Source organism: Onychomys torridus, chromosome 23, assembly GCF_903995425.1.
Source record: "Onychomys torridus chromosome 23, mOncTor1.1, whole genome shotgun sequence".
NCBI classification, from domain to species: domain Eukaryota; kingdom Metazoa; phylum Chordata; class Mammalia; order Rodentia; family Cricetidae; genus Onychomys; species Onychomys torridus.
Genome location: NC_050465.1, coordinates 43,180,375 through 43,195,878, shown reverse-complemented (window position 1 = coordinate 43,195,878; position 15,504 = coordinate 43,180,375). Strand labels below are relative to the sequence as shown.

The 15,504-nt window shown below is 45.9% G+C and overlaps 1 protein-coding gene across 1 annotated transcript in view; it reads right to left on the bottom strand.

Moving 5' to 3' along the window:
* Positions 1–10,698, bottom strand: part of LOC118573193 (aldehyde oxidase 3-like) — a 91,211-nt gene extending 80,513 nt beyond the window's left edge. The window contains 5 exon segments of the mRNA XM_036173375.1: positions 1,606–1,732; positions 4,011–4,119; positions 4,960–5,056; positions 8,665–8,722; positions 10,525–10,698. Of these exon segments, the coding sequence (XP_036029268.1) occupies positions 1,606–1,732; positions 4,011–4,119; positions 4,960–5,056; positions 8,665–8,722; positions 10,525–10,599 (466 nt within the window). The 5' untranslated portion in view covers positions 10,600–10,698.
* Positions 10,699–15,504: the final 4,806 nt, after the last annotated feature.

The window sequence follows — 15,504 nt, the reverse complement described above, 5'->3', positions numbered from 1 at the left end:
GAAAGGAGAAAAGAAATGTGGACCGTCATAAGGCAGAGCAGAGAAGGAAAGGGAAAAGTGTGGGTCAGAGCAGTGTCGGGTCGACAGGGCACGAGACTGAGGCAGGTGGTGGAGAAAAAACTATCACCATCAACAACACCACATCAAAAAGAGAACAAACGTAACAGAGTAACATTAGTCCGAGAAAGGCACAGCTGCCTCCGTCTTATAACTGCTCACATTTCTCACAACGTTCAGAGATGCCCGAGAGAAGGCACAGCTGTCTTGTTCTTAAAATCACTCACGTGTTTCTCACAACAATACCTGGTAACTAAGCATTGGCTGGGCTTCGTTCAAAAAGCCTTGAAGTCCAAGATACATGGAAACTTTAAGAGAACTTGTAGCCTCTTTGAATTTGTTCAAGGTGTCAGATGGATCAAGGGAATTATGTCTCGTGGCAGGACGAGCTTGTGAAACTGTGAGCGGCAATCTTTGTGAGACGTAACAATAAGCCAATGTGGTTCTAGAACATTGGAGACAGCCAACCCTTGGCCTGTTTTTATTTATTTTAAAGATGGGTATTAGGTGAGGTTGACTCTACTCTTGGCCAGTTCTCTGGATCTGTTCTGACAGGGGTTATTTGTGACAGATCCTAAAAACAGTGTCTAAGAGGAGAAGAGGCACTTAAGAAAGCTAACCTTCTCTTCTGGGATAAGAATTCTAGGGTGGATCTGCTTAATTCCACAGACATAGTGCGAGGAGATTTCTCAGGGCATTTGACAAGTTTGGGCTCCTCTGTAGCGAGGACAAAAATTGTCAGTGCACGCGACACAATTAAACAGCAGTTCGGTGTTAATGATGTGGATTAATTTTCTCGCAAAGCTCTGCTTGACTTAATTCTATTCAATAGTGTAGACCATGACTTGCATAAGGACAGAAGGCAATGTTCATCAGATTTGCAAATACAGAGAAATTAAAAAGGGTCTTGACAGAATGATATGCGCATATAAGACTTGAGGAGAATAAAATTTTCTGAGAGGACAAAGGAGGAGAAATTACCTCTGAGGTCTCAAGGCATTTCAATGGCATGCATGTTTATGAGTCACTGCATTTTCCTCCTTCATTTCTAAGAGTCCATGATTTCATGAGCATCAGTTTTACTCCAGTAACAAGTGTGACAACAAGGCAGCCCCAGCCACAAACAAAAACAAGCTACAAGGTCGCTGCTCATGTAGGCTAGCTCCAATCACCTAATCACAAGATCCCAACGTCTTAATATTTCCAAACACCATCTCAATAGCATTGAATTTACATCAGTGATGCCCAGCAGTGACTATTTCAGTAAGCATATGGCATGCCAATATATAACACACTAAAGTCACTTAGATGATATGTTGCCAAGAATGTCATAGTTCCATGGGGAATGCACTTGACTTTCTCCTGGTTGCCACAGTTTGCCCTCCTGCTCAATGGGGATGAATACTTTTCAGCACTGATGAAGTGTAGCTCATAAAGATCTGTGTATAGACTTGTGTCACATGCTTTGGCTTTCTGGGCATGGAGATGCTCCAGCATCCTTGCTGCCTGCTGCCTCCTTATCCTACAATTTACAAAGTCATGACTTACCACCCAAGGTTTCTGTTAACTGTTCTGTGGAGGGTTCAGGATGGTTCCTCAGGAGAGCGTAGATGCTCATCACCATGCCTGGAGTGCAGAACCCACACTGGGTACCATGGCCTTTGGCAATCCTTTCCTAAAAATGAAGAACAGGAATACTCCAGGCTGAGAATTTCAGTCCTCAGAAATGAAACAAACTTCTGTGTATGGTGCAACTACAGACAGGTGCTGGCCCTGTCTCATAGTAAGAGACAAAGTCAACCTGTGAGCCCCACTTGCCCAAGGACCAGGTAACTTCCTGGAATGCTGGGAGTTGTAGTTTTTGGAAAATAACAAAGCTACATGAGAAATACAGCGTCCTTATGGTTCTGCCCTACAACGTGTGTCTTGTGGCCACTCATTGGGAACCAGGGATGGACCTGGCCAGAGTCCATCCTGGTTAGTATTTAATTAAAGGTTGCTTCAAATTTGGCTCAGTGGAGCCAGTTTTTCTGTTGTGAGTCTCAGGACTAACAGTAGGAACCACAAATGCTGCGATTGTTCATATTTATAATGCCAGGGGAGGCTTTTGGGGGAAGATCCCATTGAAGTGTCTAGAAAGGGAGTTCTCCATGTTAACCCAGTGCCTTCCACCATGACCACTTTTATTTCAGTACTCTCTCATTCTGCTACCACACAGGCAACGCTTCTACCCTCAGGCACACAATATCATTTAAACTGGAGATTTGTTGTCAAGGACTACCACCATGAAGGGATATCCATCTTTTCTACCTCTTGCCTTTTGGGTTAACTTTAGTAATTTGCTGTGGATATCGCTTTCTATGCTGTGAATGTGTGTTGCTCTGGTTGGCTAATAAATAAAACACTGATTGGCCAGTAGCCAGGCAGGAAGTATAGGCGGGACAAGCAGAGAAGAGAATTCTGGGAAGTGTCAGGAGTCGCCAGCCAGACACAGAGGAAGCAAGATGTGAAGACAGAACTGAAAAGGTACCAAGCCATGTGTCTAAACATAAATAAGAATTATGGGTTAATTTAAGTGTAAGAGCTAGTCAGTAGTTAGCCAGAGCTAATGGCCGAGCAGTTTTAATTAATATCAGCCTCTGTGTGTTTACTTGGGTCCAAGCAGCGGCAGGACTGGCGGGTGAGAGAGTTTTGTCCTGACCTTGGGCCAGGTGGGACACAGGAAAACTTCAGCTACAGTAATTACCTGAAGTTTTGTTCACATTTGGATAGTTTTACTAAGAAATATTTACTGCATGAACTGAAAGATTCTGTAAATACTTGTCCCGGAGACTGATATATACTCAGTTGTGTGCCTCTGGATGGGAGGGGTTCCTTAGAGGCAGGAGGACAAGCAGGCCTGTGATTTGGTAGTCTGCCAACCATCTCTTGAAAAAGCAATGAACTCATTTGTGTGTGTGTGTGTGTGTGTGTGTGTGTGTGTACAGACGTATGTGTGTGTGTGGAGGATGGATGTGAATGGCAAGGGCCATCCTCACTACCTACCACTTTATTGTTTGGGTTAGTGTTTCCCACAAATTCAACTAGAGCATTTGGCTAGCAAGCCTCAGGAATCTTCCTGTCTCCACTTCCCTAGTGCTGGGACCAGAGGCAAGTACCACCTCTCCTCCTCACTCAGTCTACCAGACACTTTCTCCAGGCTCTCCTCCCCCCTCAGTCTACCAGACACTTTCTCCAGGCTCTCCTCCCCACTCAGTCTACCAGCCACTCTCCTCCTGACTTTTACAGAAGCCAAATAAACTTCAAGTGGCGACAAAGAAAGCCTTGAAAGGAAAAAAGAAATTCAGGGAAAAACTGGTGTCTCTGTCTGTAAAGGGAACAGAGCCCTTCACTTAACCATCTTTGCCCTCTAAAACCATAAGCCAAGGTCTGGACAACTAACAAAGTCACTTAAACCTGTGTTCGGGTGTTATTTCTGTCCCTATGACAACTACCTAACCCCAAGCAGCTTTTGGGGAACAAGAGGTTTATCTGGATTACAATTCCAGGTCACAGTCTATCAGTGAGTGAAGTCAAATTGGAACTTGAAGGCAGGCCGGCCTGCTGATCCACGTAGCCTTACCTCCGACCAGGGAACTCCATTCCAAACCGAAGAAGTGTGGTAAGAACTGTGGAGGGCACTGCTGTCTGGCTGTCAGGCAGGCGTGTGCTTAGCCAGCTTTCTTATGTAGAACCACCTGCCTAGGGAGTGGTGCCTCCCACTGTGGGCCAGGCCTTCCTATGTCACTTAGCAATCGAGGCCATCCCCTTCAGACATGCCCACAGACTAACCTGATCTAGACAGCTCCTCAGGTGAGGTTCTCTTACCAGGCAACTCTAGTCTGTGTCAAGCTGAGGTTGAAGATAACTAGGACAACTTGTTAAATCTTAAACTTGTTCCAACAAGCTCTTACCTGGACAGGGTGAATCCTGGTTTTGGTGCTTCCGATGCCTTCAACAGTGGTGACAGCAGCCCCATGGAGAGAGCAGATGGGAACCAGGCAGGCAGCGACAGAGAAATGACTTCAAAGTTTATGCAGCGGCGTCAAAAAGAATTCATAGAAACAACAGTCGTATTGGGGGAAAAAAGATGCATTTACAGGATTATAATCACTTTGACAGGAAGATAATTGAGCGCATGTTAAAATTAAATCATCAAATAAATGATTTTGAATTTAACTATGTTTGCCTAAAAATAAATATTATAATTAAGAAAGTCATTATCTCCTCCAAATTCTCTTGTTAAAAACAGGAGTTCAAATGGTCTTGGTGGATATGCCCATTTCATCCCATCAGCTCTAAAAGCTAGTTAAATACAGAGCTGTTTCTCTTCTGAGTGGTATCAGCTGTGTGTGGTGTTAGAAAAAGCCTGAAAGGCTTGGGAAGAAGTTAAGTGAGATGACCTGTAAGGTGATTCATGTAATAGTTCCACCAGAATCTCTGACCCATGAATACAAGCAAGTTTGCCTGGTCCACCGGGCATGGGGAAAGAGTAACTTCACAGGTAGAAGGAAGCAGGCTTTCACAGCTCTCTTGGGGTGGCACTTATATGAAGGATCTTGGCTTTACAGACCAATGGACTTGGGGGCTCATGATCTAATACTCACTAGTTCTTATGGTTATGGTGAAAGTACAAATTCCCTCAGAACCCAAGTTTCCACCATTTGCAAAATGCAGTGCCAGTGTTGCTAGGACTCAGTACTGCTCTGCCACATTCCTCAAATAGTAACTTATAAGTTGTGTATTTTAGTTCCAGCTCATAAAACTGAGGTTGTCTCAGATTCCTTTCTGGAGTGAAATACAGTCCACAGTGTGCCGAGTATAAATCCCATGGGGAGCCGGTCTGGGGTAGGGGAAAGGTACCTGATCTTTTTGGAGATGGGGTCATATCTTGAGATCATCACTGTACAGGCACCACATCCACCTCCTCCACAGCCATACTTCGTCCCCGTGAGTCGGACTGGAAGGGTTAGGGTTAAGGAAGAAAGAGGAACTGGAGCTTTCAGTTCTTACCATAAAAAATTTCACAAATGGCAAGAATGGCATCAGGATGGGTGTATATCCTTTCTTTTCCTGTTGCTATGATAAAAATACTCTGACAAAAAAGTAGTTTGTTCTGACTCCCAGTTCAAGGTACAGCCCACCATGTGGGGCAGTCAGGGCACCAGAAACTGCAGAAGACACCGGCATTACATCCATAGGCAAGAAGCAGATCCCGAATGCAGGCGTCAGTACTCAGTTGTTTCCTCCATTTTACAGTCCAGGATCCCCCCTGCCAGAGAACGGTCTTACCCACAATCAAGACAAGTCTTCCCGTATTGACTCATAAGATAACCTTCCACGGGCATGCCCAGAGGACACCTCTCAGGTGATTCTAGATTCTGTCAGGGTGACAATGAACACTTACTGTCATGGTACAGGTCTTCTTGAAGTACCTCACACACCTGAAAAATGATGGGTGCTCACTGTAAGCCAGTCAGAATGTGGCATCTCATGAGACAGCACTCACTGCCAAGGGGAGATAGTCAGACTCATGGACCTCCAGAACAGCAAGGGTGAACCCCCTGGCCTCTAGCACTCTGAAGTCCTGGTCATCCCTATTTAGAAAGACTCTGACTTTGGTTTCACATCAGTTTACTTACATGAAGTCAGGAGGGGAAGGCAGCTGAAAAGCATCCCAACCCTAGAGGATGGAGCATCTTCAGTTAACTGGAGACTCCCACGACACAACCTCTATTGGTCAAGGAAACAGAAAGGTAGGAAAAAAAAACCAAAACCAAAAATACAATAAAAGTTGGTGTGCTTGGCCTAAAAAAGAGGGCAGAGAAATCTAGAGTTGCCTGATAGAAATCTCTTTAAGCTTTTAGTTCATTTTTGAGTTGACAGCGTGGAGGGCAGAGAGTTGTGACTCTTTATAGACACGGTGTTAGGTAGCTAGTTTAGAAATCAGCAAGTGTTCCACAGTCCTTGAAGATGCTATGCAGGCTACTTGGGGACAATTGTCATCAATATTTTCATTCTGCTGTCTACAACACTGTTGGCTGACCAGGCAGGAAGTGTCCACTAGTACAGCAGTGGCAAGTCTGTTATTGGGGTAACCAACGACTCTGCTTGGACTTAAATGGCCCACTGTCAAAAGCTTGTGAGCGAGGAGGTCGTAGGCTGAAGTAGGGAAGCAACTGTTGCTCTTTCGTTAAATGGACTTGGCACACTTGTCAAACTGCCTTCTAAATAACTTTGCTTGTGCCCATAGATTAATGCTGCTGTCTGATTTGGTCCAAAATGGTTCTTTTTTTTTTCTTTCTTTTTCCAATGGGCAGCAGCAACTGCAGAGACTCATAGTTGGTCAAAGTGATGAAAATAAGTGACTGTTAGATGCTAAGCTGTAGGTAGGACATCTATATCACCCTCTCTAAGATTTACGGAACATTGTGGAAGAAGCTGTCTTCTGGGTATGACATGGCTGTTGAACTCAGAGAGCATCTGTGACTACCTGCCAGGACCTGCACAAGAGTGGTACCATCAGTATTCTATAGTGGGGGATGGGATGTCTCATGCAGCATCACACCTCTGAGGATTTATAGACAGTTAACGGTTGACAGGTGAGGAAGAGATGTTTTCCTCAGGGGCGAAGAAGCCACTGGTTAAGGTGTCCACGTTCTGGTAGATAATCTGTATCCATGGTCCTGTAAGCAACCCTCGTGAGGCGCACTGAGTCATAGAAAAGAAAATATGCATACAAAAGCAGAAGAGGAGGGAGCTGGGGAGAGGGAGGAGGTCAAGAGCGGGAGGGTACAGGGAGGGTAATGGGGTGACTCAAAGGACAGTATAGATGTATGGAAATATCATAGTAGACCCATTATTACATATGATGCGCACAACGCCGATAAAGTCTGCAACAAAAGAAATGAGCATGCTTCTGGGTCACCAAGGAAGGATCCCTTTCTCATCATCAGTTTGGGGCCCAGTTACTACGGTCCTGCTGATGCGGCAATTCTTCAGGAAGGGGAAATGTCCCAATTGCCCCATCTTAATGCCCTTAGCATTTAAAATACCGTGTGAGAAGAGAACTGGAGTGCAGATGAAGGTCAGGCAAACAGACGGAGCAGGTTTTTCCCGAATCCTGCGCAAGCTACTTCCTCCCGGGAAAGTGGAGCCTCTTTCTTCTTCACTTTGTTTTTAGAACAGAGTCTCAGGTAACACTGAACTTCTGATCCTCCTGCCTCCACCCCCTAAGTGCAGGGGTTATGGGCGGGTACTGCCACACCTGGTTTATGTGTGGTGCTGGGCCTGAACCCAAGGATTTGTGCATGGTAGGTATGTACCACACCAATTGAGCTCCATCCCCAGGCTAAGCCAGGCCATTTTATAGAGCCCCCCCCATTTTCTCTTAATTATTTTTAACCTGTTCTGTTATATGATTTTTGGTGAATAAATAAATAAATAAATCTGTATTGTAGCTCTGACCCCATGTGGAGACACGATTTTTATGAACTACCAGGGAGACTATATGATTATTATTAGCTTTCTGATAAAGAGCAAAGACATAGCTCCTTCAGCAGTTACTCCAAATGGGCCTGTCAATCACCTGGACTGGGAAATGCTCCTCAGAAAACTGTCTGCTCCAGAGACACGAAGATGAGAATATAACAACCCACTTAAACACGCACATTGGCACATGGTCCTTTTGGCCACTGTCCACCCTCACCGTTGAAAGTACTTCCCTCTACAGCGGTCCCTTTGGTCACTCATCACTCTCACTCCTGGGAGTGCCCTGTCAGCCTCCAATACATTCGTCTGTCTTCTACATTATGTTCTGTGTCTCCCCAGTCACAGGACTGAGTCATCAATGGGTAAGAACAGCATATCTAGCTAGTTATGTGGGCGTGAAATATCAAAGTGGAAAGAACACACACACAAAGGCACATGCTCACATACACACACACACACACACACACACACACACACACACACACACACGTACGTGCATGCACATACACATACACACACGAATGTATGCACACACATATCCATGCACATGCACACTTACACATACATGCATGCACACACACACACACACGCATACAACACATACATACATACATACAGAGAAATTTTTAAGAATATGTCTTGAAACAGTGTCTTGCTCACTGCTGTACTGCTAACCCCAGGCTAGCCCTTGAATATCCAGAAACTCCACTCTCTTCACCCTCTGTCTGGCCATAAGAACACTGGGTGATGGGCACTACCATGCCAGGCTTTGTGTGGTTTCTGGGGACCCAAACTCCGGCCCCCACACTTGTTTGGCAAGCATTTTCCCCACTGAGCCCTTTCCTGCTTCTGAACTTCACATTTTAACCACCATCCCAGGGGATCCTTAGACTTGCATACATTCGGAACTGTTGTCACTCCCAGTCCTGCTTACAAGACAAGAAGCTTCGCTATCCCTACACTCAAGCAAAACGTTCTCCGTGAAACGAGGCAGAAACAGTTCTGTAAATGCAAGAGAGACCATAGTTCCCAGAGTTGGAAATGGTGTTCTGTTTTCACAAACAAGCAAAAGGATACTGACTTTTCTCAGATAGAACAACAGATTAACTTCAGGGTCTGCGTTCCTCTCGACGACCTGTACAGGGGACATGATTATATAAGTAGAGGCAGTTTCCATTTTGATCTCCAAACAGTAAGAATGCTTTAGAACAGGTTTGTTCATCTTATTTGCCTGACTTGATTAAACCTCACTCTTTGCAGTGACAAAAATCATACGCTGCTGTATGATACTTGGTCAGACTTTGACAAGTAAATGCTTGGCTTTGTTCCAGAGGAGGAGCAACAAGTCTTTGAAGTCTAGCACAGTATGGGGTCAAGAAAATAATAAAAAGGCGGAAAAATTGAAGGGCCAAGTATTTTAAAAATTCTTGCATTCCTACAGTATAATAAAAGATAAAGAATTGGGGTTGGGGATTTAGCGCTTGCCTAGCAAGCACAAGGCCCTGGGTTCAGTCCTCAGCTTGGGGGTGGGGGGGTGGGGGTGGACAACAACAAAATATAAAGAATTAAACTAAGGGTTATAATTCTTATCACCACCGTCTAAGCATGCTTTTTGGTCTGTGTTCACCATCCAGCTTTGAGAAGTTAAGAAAACAAGAGTTTGGCTGTGGTAGACAAACTGCCTTCCTCTGGCAATTGCAGGAAAGCTCTTCATGCAAATCTCCAGGCCCTCCCTTTGACATCAGTGTTCTAGAAGAATGGCCCTCTCCCCAGGAGGAGGTCACAGAGCCAGGGAAAGGAGCCCAGAGATGAAAGCCAAGGTCTCTCCCGTATTTGTTAGCCAAGTGACCTTGGGCATGCTGTGCAACCGCCCTGAACCTTCACATAGCACAGGAGCACAGAGCACAGGGCACAGAGCAGCCCACAGCCCACACACAGCCCACAGCCCACAGCCCAAAGCCACAACACCATAAGCCCAGTTTAAACTTTGACTGCCCTTTCTCTGTGCCAATAGTGCTGAGAACAAGGGTGTTGGGTTTCACATCACACACGATTGTCAAGGCCATCCAGCATATATGCAAAGGGCGCATTGCCGACATTTATGTCTTGTCTAGGTCTCAAGAGGTCAGGATAGAGGGACGAGAGGACACTTCTGCTTGTTCTCCTGGGTGAGTTAAGACCCCTCATTTGTGTATTCGCTTGCTCAGATTTACTTTTGAGACAGTCTCATCACATAGTCCTTCATGTCCCAAAACTTACTTTGCAGACCAAGGTGGCCTCAAACCTCCTGCTATTCTGGGATAATAGGCACGAATCCATTCTTAAAGGTGTAAAGTGTTAACATTTACACTAACAGTTCTCTTCTGGCTTTCCAGTACGTTTTTCTCCTCCATTTGTATTATAATTATTTGCCAGTGACCTGGAAACCTTGAATTCTCTCTCTCTCTCTCTCTCTCTCTCTCTCTCTCTCTCTCTCTCTCTCTCTCTCTGTCTGTGTGTGTGTGTGTGTGTGTGTGTGTGTGTGTGTGTGTGCATACATGTGAAAGTACTGCTTGGGTGGCATAGAAGTTTGAGCTGGAGCTGGAAAAGGAGGCGTAGAGGAAGAAAGAGAGGATCCTGTTGCAGAAAGGGAAGCACCCAGTGAAAGCCAATGCCTAATGCTTAGGTACGTTCAAACGTGGTGAGGTTTGCTCTGGAGACACATAACTGGACACTTTCCCTCTGCTAGCCCTAACACATTCCACACATGTTGTCGGCTCTTTCTCTCTCTCTCTCTTCCTCCCTCCCTTCTCCCCCAGGAAGCATGGCAGATCGCTAGATCTAGCACCCCTCACACACACCCTCCACCCAATACCTTCGTTTGGGCAAAGTTGGTAACAGATGGCTTCTACCAGCGTTTCTTGTGTGCAGCTATTAGTGACAGGGTAGAGCACTTACTTTTTTTCCATTCACGAAGAAAACAAGTTCATCTGACTCCTTAGAACGAGACATGACTTGATGACCGTATCCCATGTCCTGTGCCGTTGTGTCTAAAGCTCCTGTGCCCGAGACCCGTCTCTCTGGGAAGAACTGTTGTGCTCTGAGGAGGGTGAAGAGCCCCTGCAGGATCTGGGCTTCATGTGCCCTGTGGCTTTGTCTGTGGACTCCTCCCACCCAGCCCTGCCCCATCAGAGCTCCCTACCTCCTCCACTGCTCTCCTCTGCCCTTCTTCCACTTTCTTCTTTCCTTAACCACCCTGGAGGCCCCCTCCTGGCTAAGTGCAAGCTCAGTACACCCTTCTCCCTGCCCCAGGGGCAAGCCGCTGGAGGGCTTTTCCCACGTGAGCTTACTGCGGTCGGTCGGTGAGGAGATCAGTGTCTGGGCACTAAGTGTCCTTGTTTGCTAATTTTGTCTTTACACTGCAAAAAGAATGCTTTAAGAAATGGCACAAGTGTGAAAAGCCAAAAAAAAGTAAAATTTCTCCCTGCCAGCATTTTACAACCCGATTCTTGCGGTCTGCCGAAGTTTTTAGAGGGAACTTGAGAGTACATATAAATGTCTACATGCATTATTTTTGTTAGAGTGTTAGCAATATTTTTGTTAATTTCTAAAAGGTGAAATCAAACTGTTCACATGGCTTCAAAAGTTGCTTTATTCCCCTCAAGTTGCTCTGGCTTGCTGTGCCTCAGTGGTTTTTTTCTGTGAATTGGGCAAAATAATAGCTTATTGCTCAGGGTTGCTGTAGGGATCATGGGAGCCAAGGCAGGGAGAGTCCTGAAATCAGCAGCCGCCAGGGGAAGCACCCAATGAATGTTGTCACCAAACATGCTCGGCGGTCACCTGTGGGTTTAACACTGTGGGCTGGGTTCAGATTTCTAGTTGTGGATACGCCGCAGGGCAGGCGAGGGCTCAGCAGTTTATAGAACTTGCTGCATTGCTGGGCAGCACTCAATCTCCTGCAACTCCAGTGCCAGGGGTGACACACACACACACACACACACACACACACACACACACACACACGACATTAAAATATGCTGCAGTGGGAATTGAGCTTGATTTTTGCATAGTTAGAGGCAACCTGTCCAACTACCCGCCACCCTCCTTCCTCTCTCTTCTTTTAATTTTTATTTTATTTTATTTTTTTGAGACAGGGTTTCTCTATGTAACAGCCCTGGCTGTCCTGGGACTGGATTTGTAGACCAGGCTGGCCTAAAACTCACAAAGATCCTTCTGCCTCCTCAGTGCTGGGATTCAAGGTGTGAGCCACCATGCCTGGCTGTCCTTCCTTTTATTTTGAGCAAGAGTTTTTTTTTGTTTTTGTTTGTTTGTTTGTTTTGCTTTGTTTTTGTTTGTTCATTTGTTTCTGGTTTTATTCTTGCTAATTTTTATTTTAAAATTAGGACACAGAGTAAGCGGCTTCCTTCCGGCATTTCATGCCTGCTTTGGTTAACCTGCCCCTCATCTGTGTGACGGTATTCTCTCTCAGAGACAGTCCCTTGCATCATCTGATTTCCACACATGTGTAGTTGTGTGGAAGTGTGTGGGTCCTGAAGCCAGAGAAGGAACCACAACAGGAGAAAACGGTTTTAAAGAAGGGGTTTGGTGGGGAGGGGGGGTACTGGAGTAAGTCATGTGGTAGTGGGAAGGGGACGCTTGGGGAAGAAGGTACTGAGCAAAGAATTCCTGAGGGGCAAGTTCTCAGAACTGGAATTTCTGGCTTGGAAGTAAGTATATTGCTGGAGGTGACTCCTTCCCAAGCGACACGTCCCATATATGTCACATATGACAGGGTGTGCCCGTTGCAGCTCCACCACACTGGTCTCCACACTGTCCCCTTCCCCAGCATCTGAGGGTGGTTCACCGTCAGCTGGCACTTCTCTTTTTACGGGAGGTTAACCAGTTGCTATATATTTAATGAATAGTTCTATTTCTTTTCATGTCCTTTGATTTCTGCCAGGGTTTTTTGCCTTCTTCTTTGGGGAATTTTAAACACATGAAGGATAGTTGCGTGATCTATAAACGCTCAACTCTTTTCCGCTAGCCTATTTTCTTGAGGCAGAACGCTGTATAGTCTTTCACATCACACACCTGCACCCCGAGAGGCGGGACTGCTGCTGACTTACAGCTAGGTCTCTGCTAGGCCATTCCAGTGCTGTGAGACTCAGCTGCATCTAGTAGCACAGAGCACGAATGATGTGTGCGGGCTCCATACTCACACTTCACTGCAGACTCTTCTGACACAGTGTTTCATGAGATCTTAAGACCCTGAGTGTAAATGTGAGTACTTGGGATGGCGATGGTTGTCATAACCCCATCACACCCTGTGTCAGCACTGGGGTAACTGAGGAGGAGAGAGGCCATGCCATTTTGTCTAGCTGCCAGTTTGCTACCTTTTATCATGGAAGCTTTCTTTTGGGTGTCTACCTATTGTGGTGATTTGAATGAGCGGGGTGTGGGGTGGGGCCCATACACTCATATATTCCAATGCTTGGTCTCCAGTTGGCAGAACTGTGTGGGAAGGATTAGGAGGTGTGGCCTAATTGGAGGAGATGTGTCACTGGGGGTGGGCTTTGAGGTTTAAAAAGACCACAGCATTCCCAGTCAGCCCCCCCCCCCATGTATGTTGTCTCAACATCTAAGCTTTCAACTACTGCTCCAAAGCTGCCATGTTCTCTGCCATGATAGTCATGGACTCTACTGTCCTCTGGAACCATGAGCCCCGAATTCAATGCTTTCTTTTATAAGTTGCCTTGGTTATGATGTTTTATCATGGCAATGGAAAGGAAACTAAGACACCTGTGATATAAAAATCCTCACATATCGGGCTCACTCTCACCCACTTATACCCCTCTTCTCTGCACTCCCCCACCTGTCTCTTCTCTTGCTCCGAACACCTGGCCAAACCATCTGTCACCCCATGGTTATTCTATCCACGGGACACTTGCATTTTCTAGAAGGCGATAACCAGGTGTTCTCTCTAACTCTGTCCATTGGGAAAACGCGCCCCTCACCAGCTGCCAGAGAGACGGCGACGCATACTTGCCATCCCATCCGTACCTACATCTGGTGCCAACCAACCTGTGAACCAAGCTCAGTCTCTTCCTGTTTTCCTGACTCTGTCACCAGGGATCTTCCACCCTGCTGCACGCTGGGGTGTGAGCTGAGGTGTGAGCCAAGGGAGGGATGCTGACGTGGGTGATGTGTGACTGGGTGCTTGCTCACGTGCCTGCTTCCCCCTTTTATGCTGCTGCACTTTACTTCCATCTGTCCGTCCCCCTGTCTCTGGGCTCACATGCCTCGTGAACTGCCTCCTAACACAAAGCACTGCAGAGCGGCAGGCAGGCAGGCACAAGAAGGGGTGGAAGTGAGGCATTTTCCAGACAAAGGAAAGAGGCAAGGGGCTCCAAAATGAAAGACAGGTTCCCCATGACAGATTAGGGGATCCTGAGACAAGGTTGGGCAGATCGACAAGGGCTAACTCACACAGCGCACATACGCACTTAGGGATCCAGGATAAGATCCTCATGAGGTGAACAGGACGCACTGGAGGTCGCTAGGCAAGAGCGGAGCATGTGCACGTGTGTCTGTGTATGTGTGCAGAATGTTCGGAGATGTGTATCCATAAACGAATAGAAGACTTTGACTTTGATGTGAAGGACAGTTTCGAAGGGGAACAAAACTGGATGCCAGAAAAACCAGAGGCGATGACTGCAGGCGTCAGAGTCTAATGCAGGTGGCTTGCAGTAACAGTAGCAGAAGACACAGTGAGAGGCCACTTAAGAACTGTTTCTGAAGAGAGACTGTGTAGATGTGTTCACAAACTGGGCAGTTCTGTGCAAGTCAAATAAACCCTCTCCTCCCAAGGTGCTTTTGGTCCTGGTATTTATAACAGTAACAGACGGCAAACTAGAACAAAGTATATGATTCAGTTGATTTTCATCCATAAATCTCCACCAGTGGAAACCCCATGTCTATGAGCGGTTACTTCCAGCTCCTCTGTTCCCTCAGACTCTAGCAACTACGCATCCACTTCATCCTTGACAACTGGCCAATTTGAGACCTTTTGTATCGATGGACTATGAAAGCCATTTTTTGTGTGTATTTTCTTTCATTTCTATAATAATGCTTTCAACATTCAAATGTGCTGTAGTGTAGAGCCTTAGGAGGACTGAATGAATTCACTTTTGTGATTGTACTGTATTTTATTTATTAAATGTTATCAGTTGGTGGGACATTTTCCTACCTTTGGAGTATTGTGAACAATGCTGAGTGTATGTAGATGTTCCTGTGAACGTGTTTTAAATCTGTAATAATCGTGTGGAATTCAGTTTAACTTTTTACCCACCCGACTGCTCTCCCATGACTGTGCCGTGTACACCACTCCAACAATGGATAGAGCCTCTAGTCCTGCTAACACCTACTAGTCTCCATGTCCTGCTGACACCTGCCGTTCCATCGTTCCAACTACAGGGGATGTGAATGGGTCTCACTACGGTTTTGATGTACATTTCTCAAGGAACAACAAGGCTGAGCATCTTATGTGCTGATTGGTCATTTAAACATCTCTGTTCACTTTATTGGTCCATTTAAAAAAACAAACAAACAAACTGAAGAGTCATTTCTTCTTTAACTACTAGGTTTTAAGTGTTCAGTACCCAAGACTTTTGTCATGTGTTTGTCAATATCTTCTCCTGTTCTGTCTGTCTGTCTGTCTCTCTCTCTCCTATGCTGGAAATGAACCATGGGCCCCGAACACGTTAGACAAGCACTCTATCACCAATTATATCCTTAGCCCTTATTTTGTTGGGACAGAGTCTTGCTATGTAGCCCAGGCTGGCCTCGGACTCGAGACCCTCTGGCCTCACTCTCCTGAGTGGTGGGAATGTGGTTGCCACCTTTGTGGTTTTGATGAAGTTCATTTATCTCTCTCCTCCT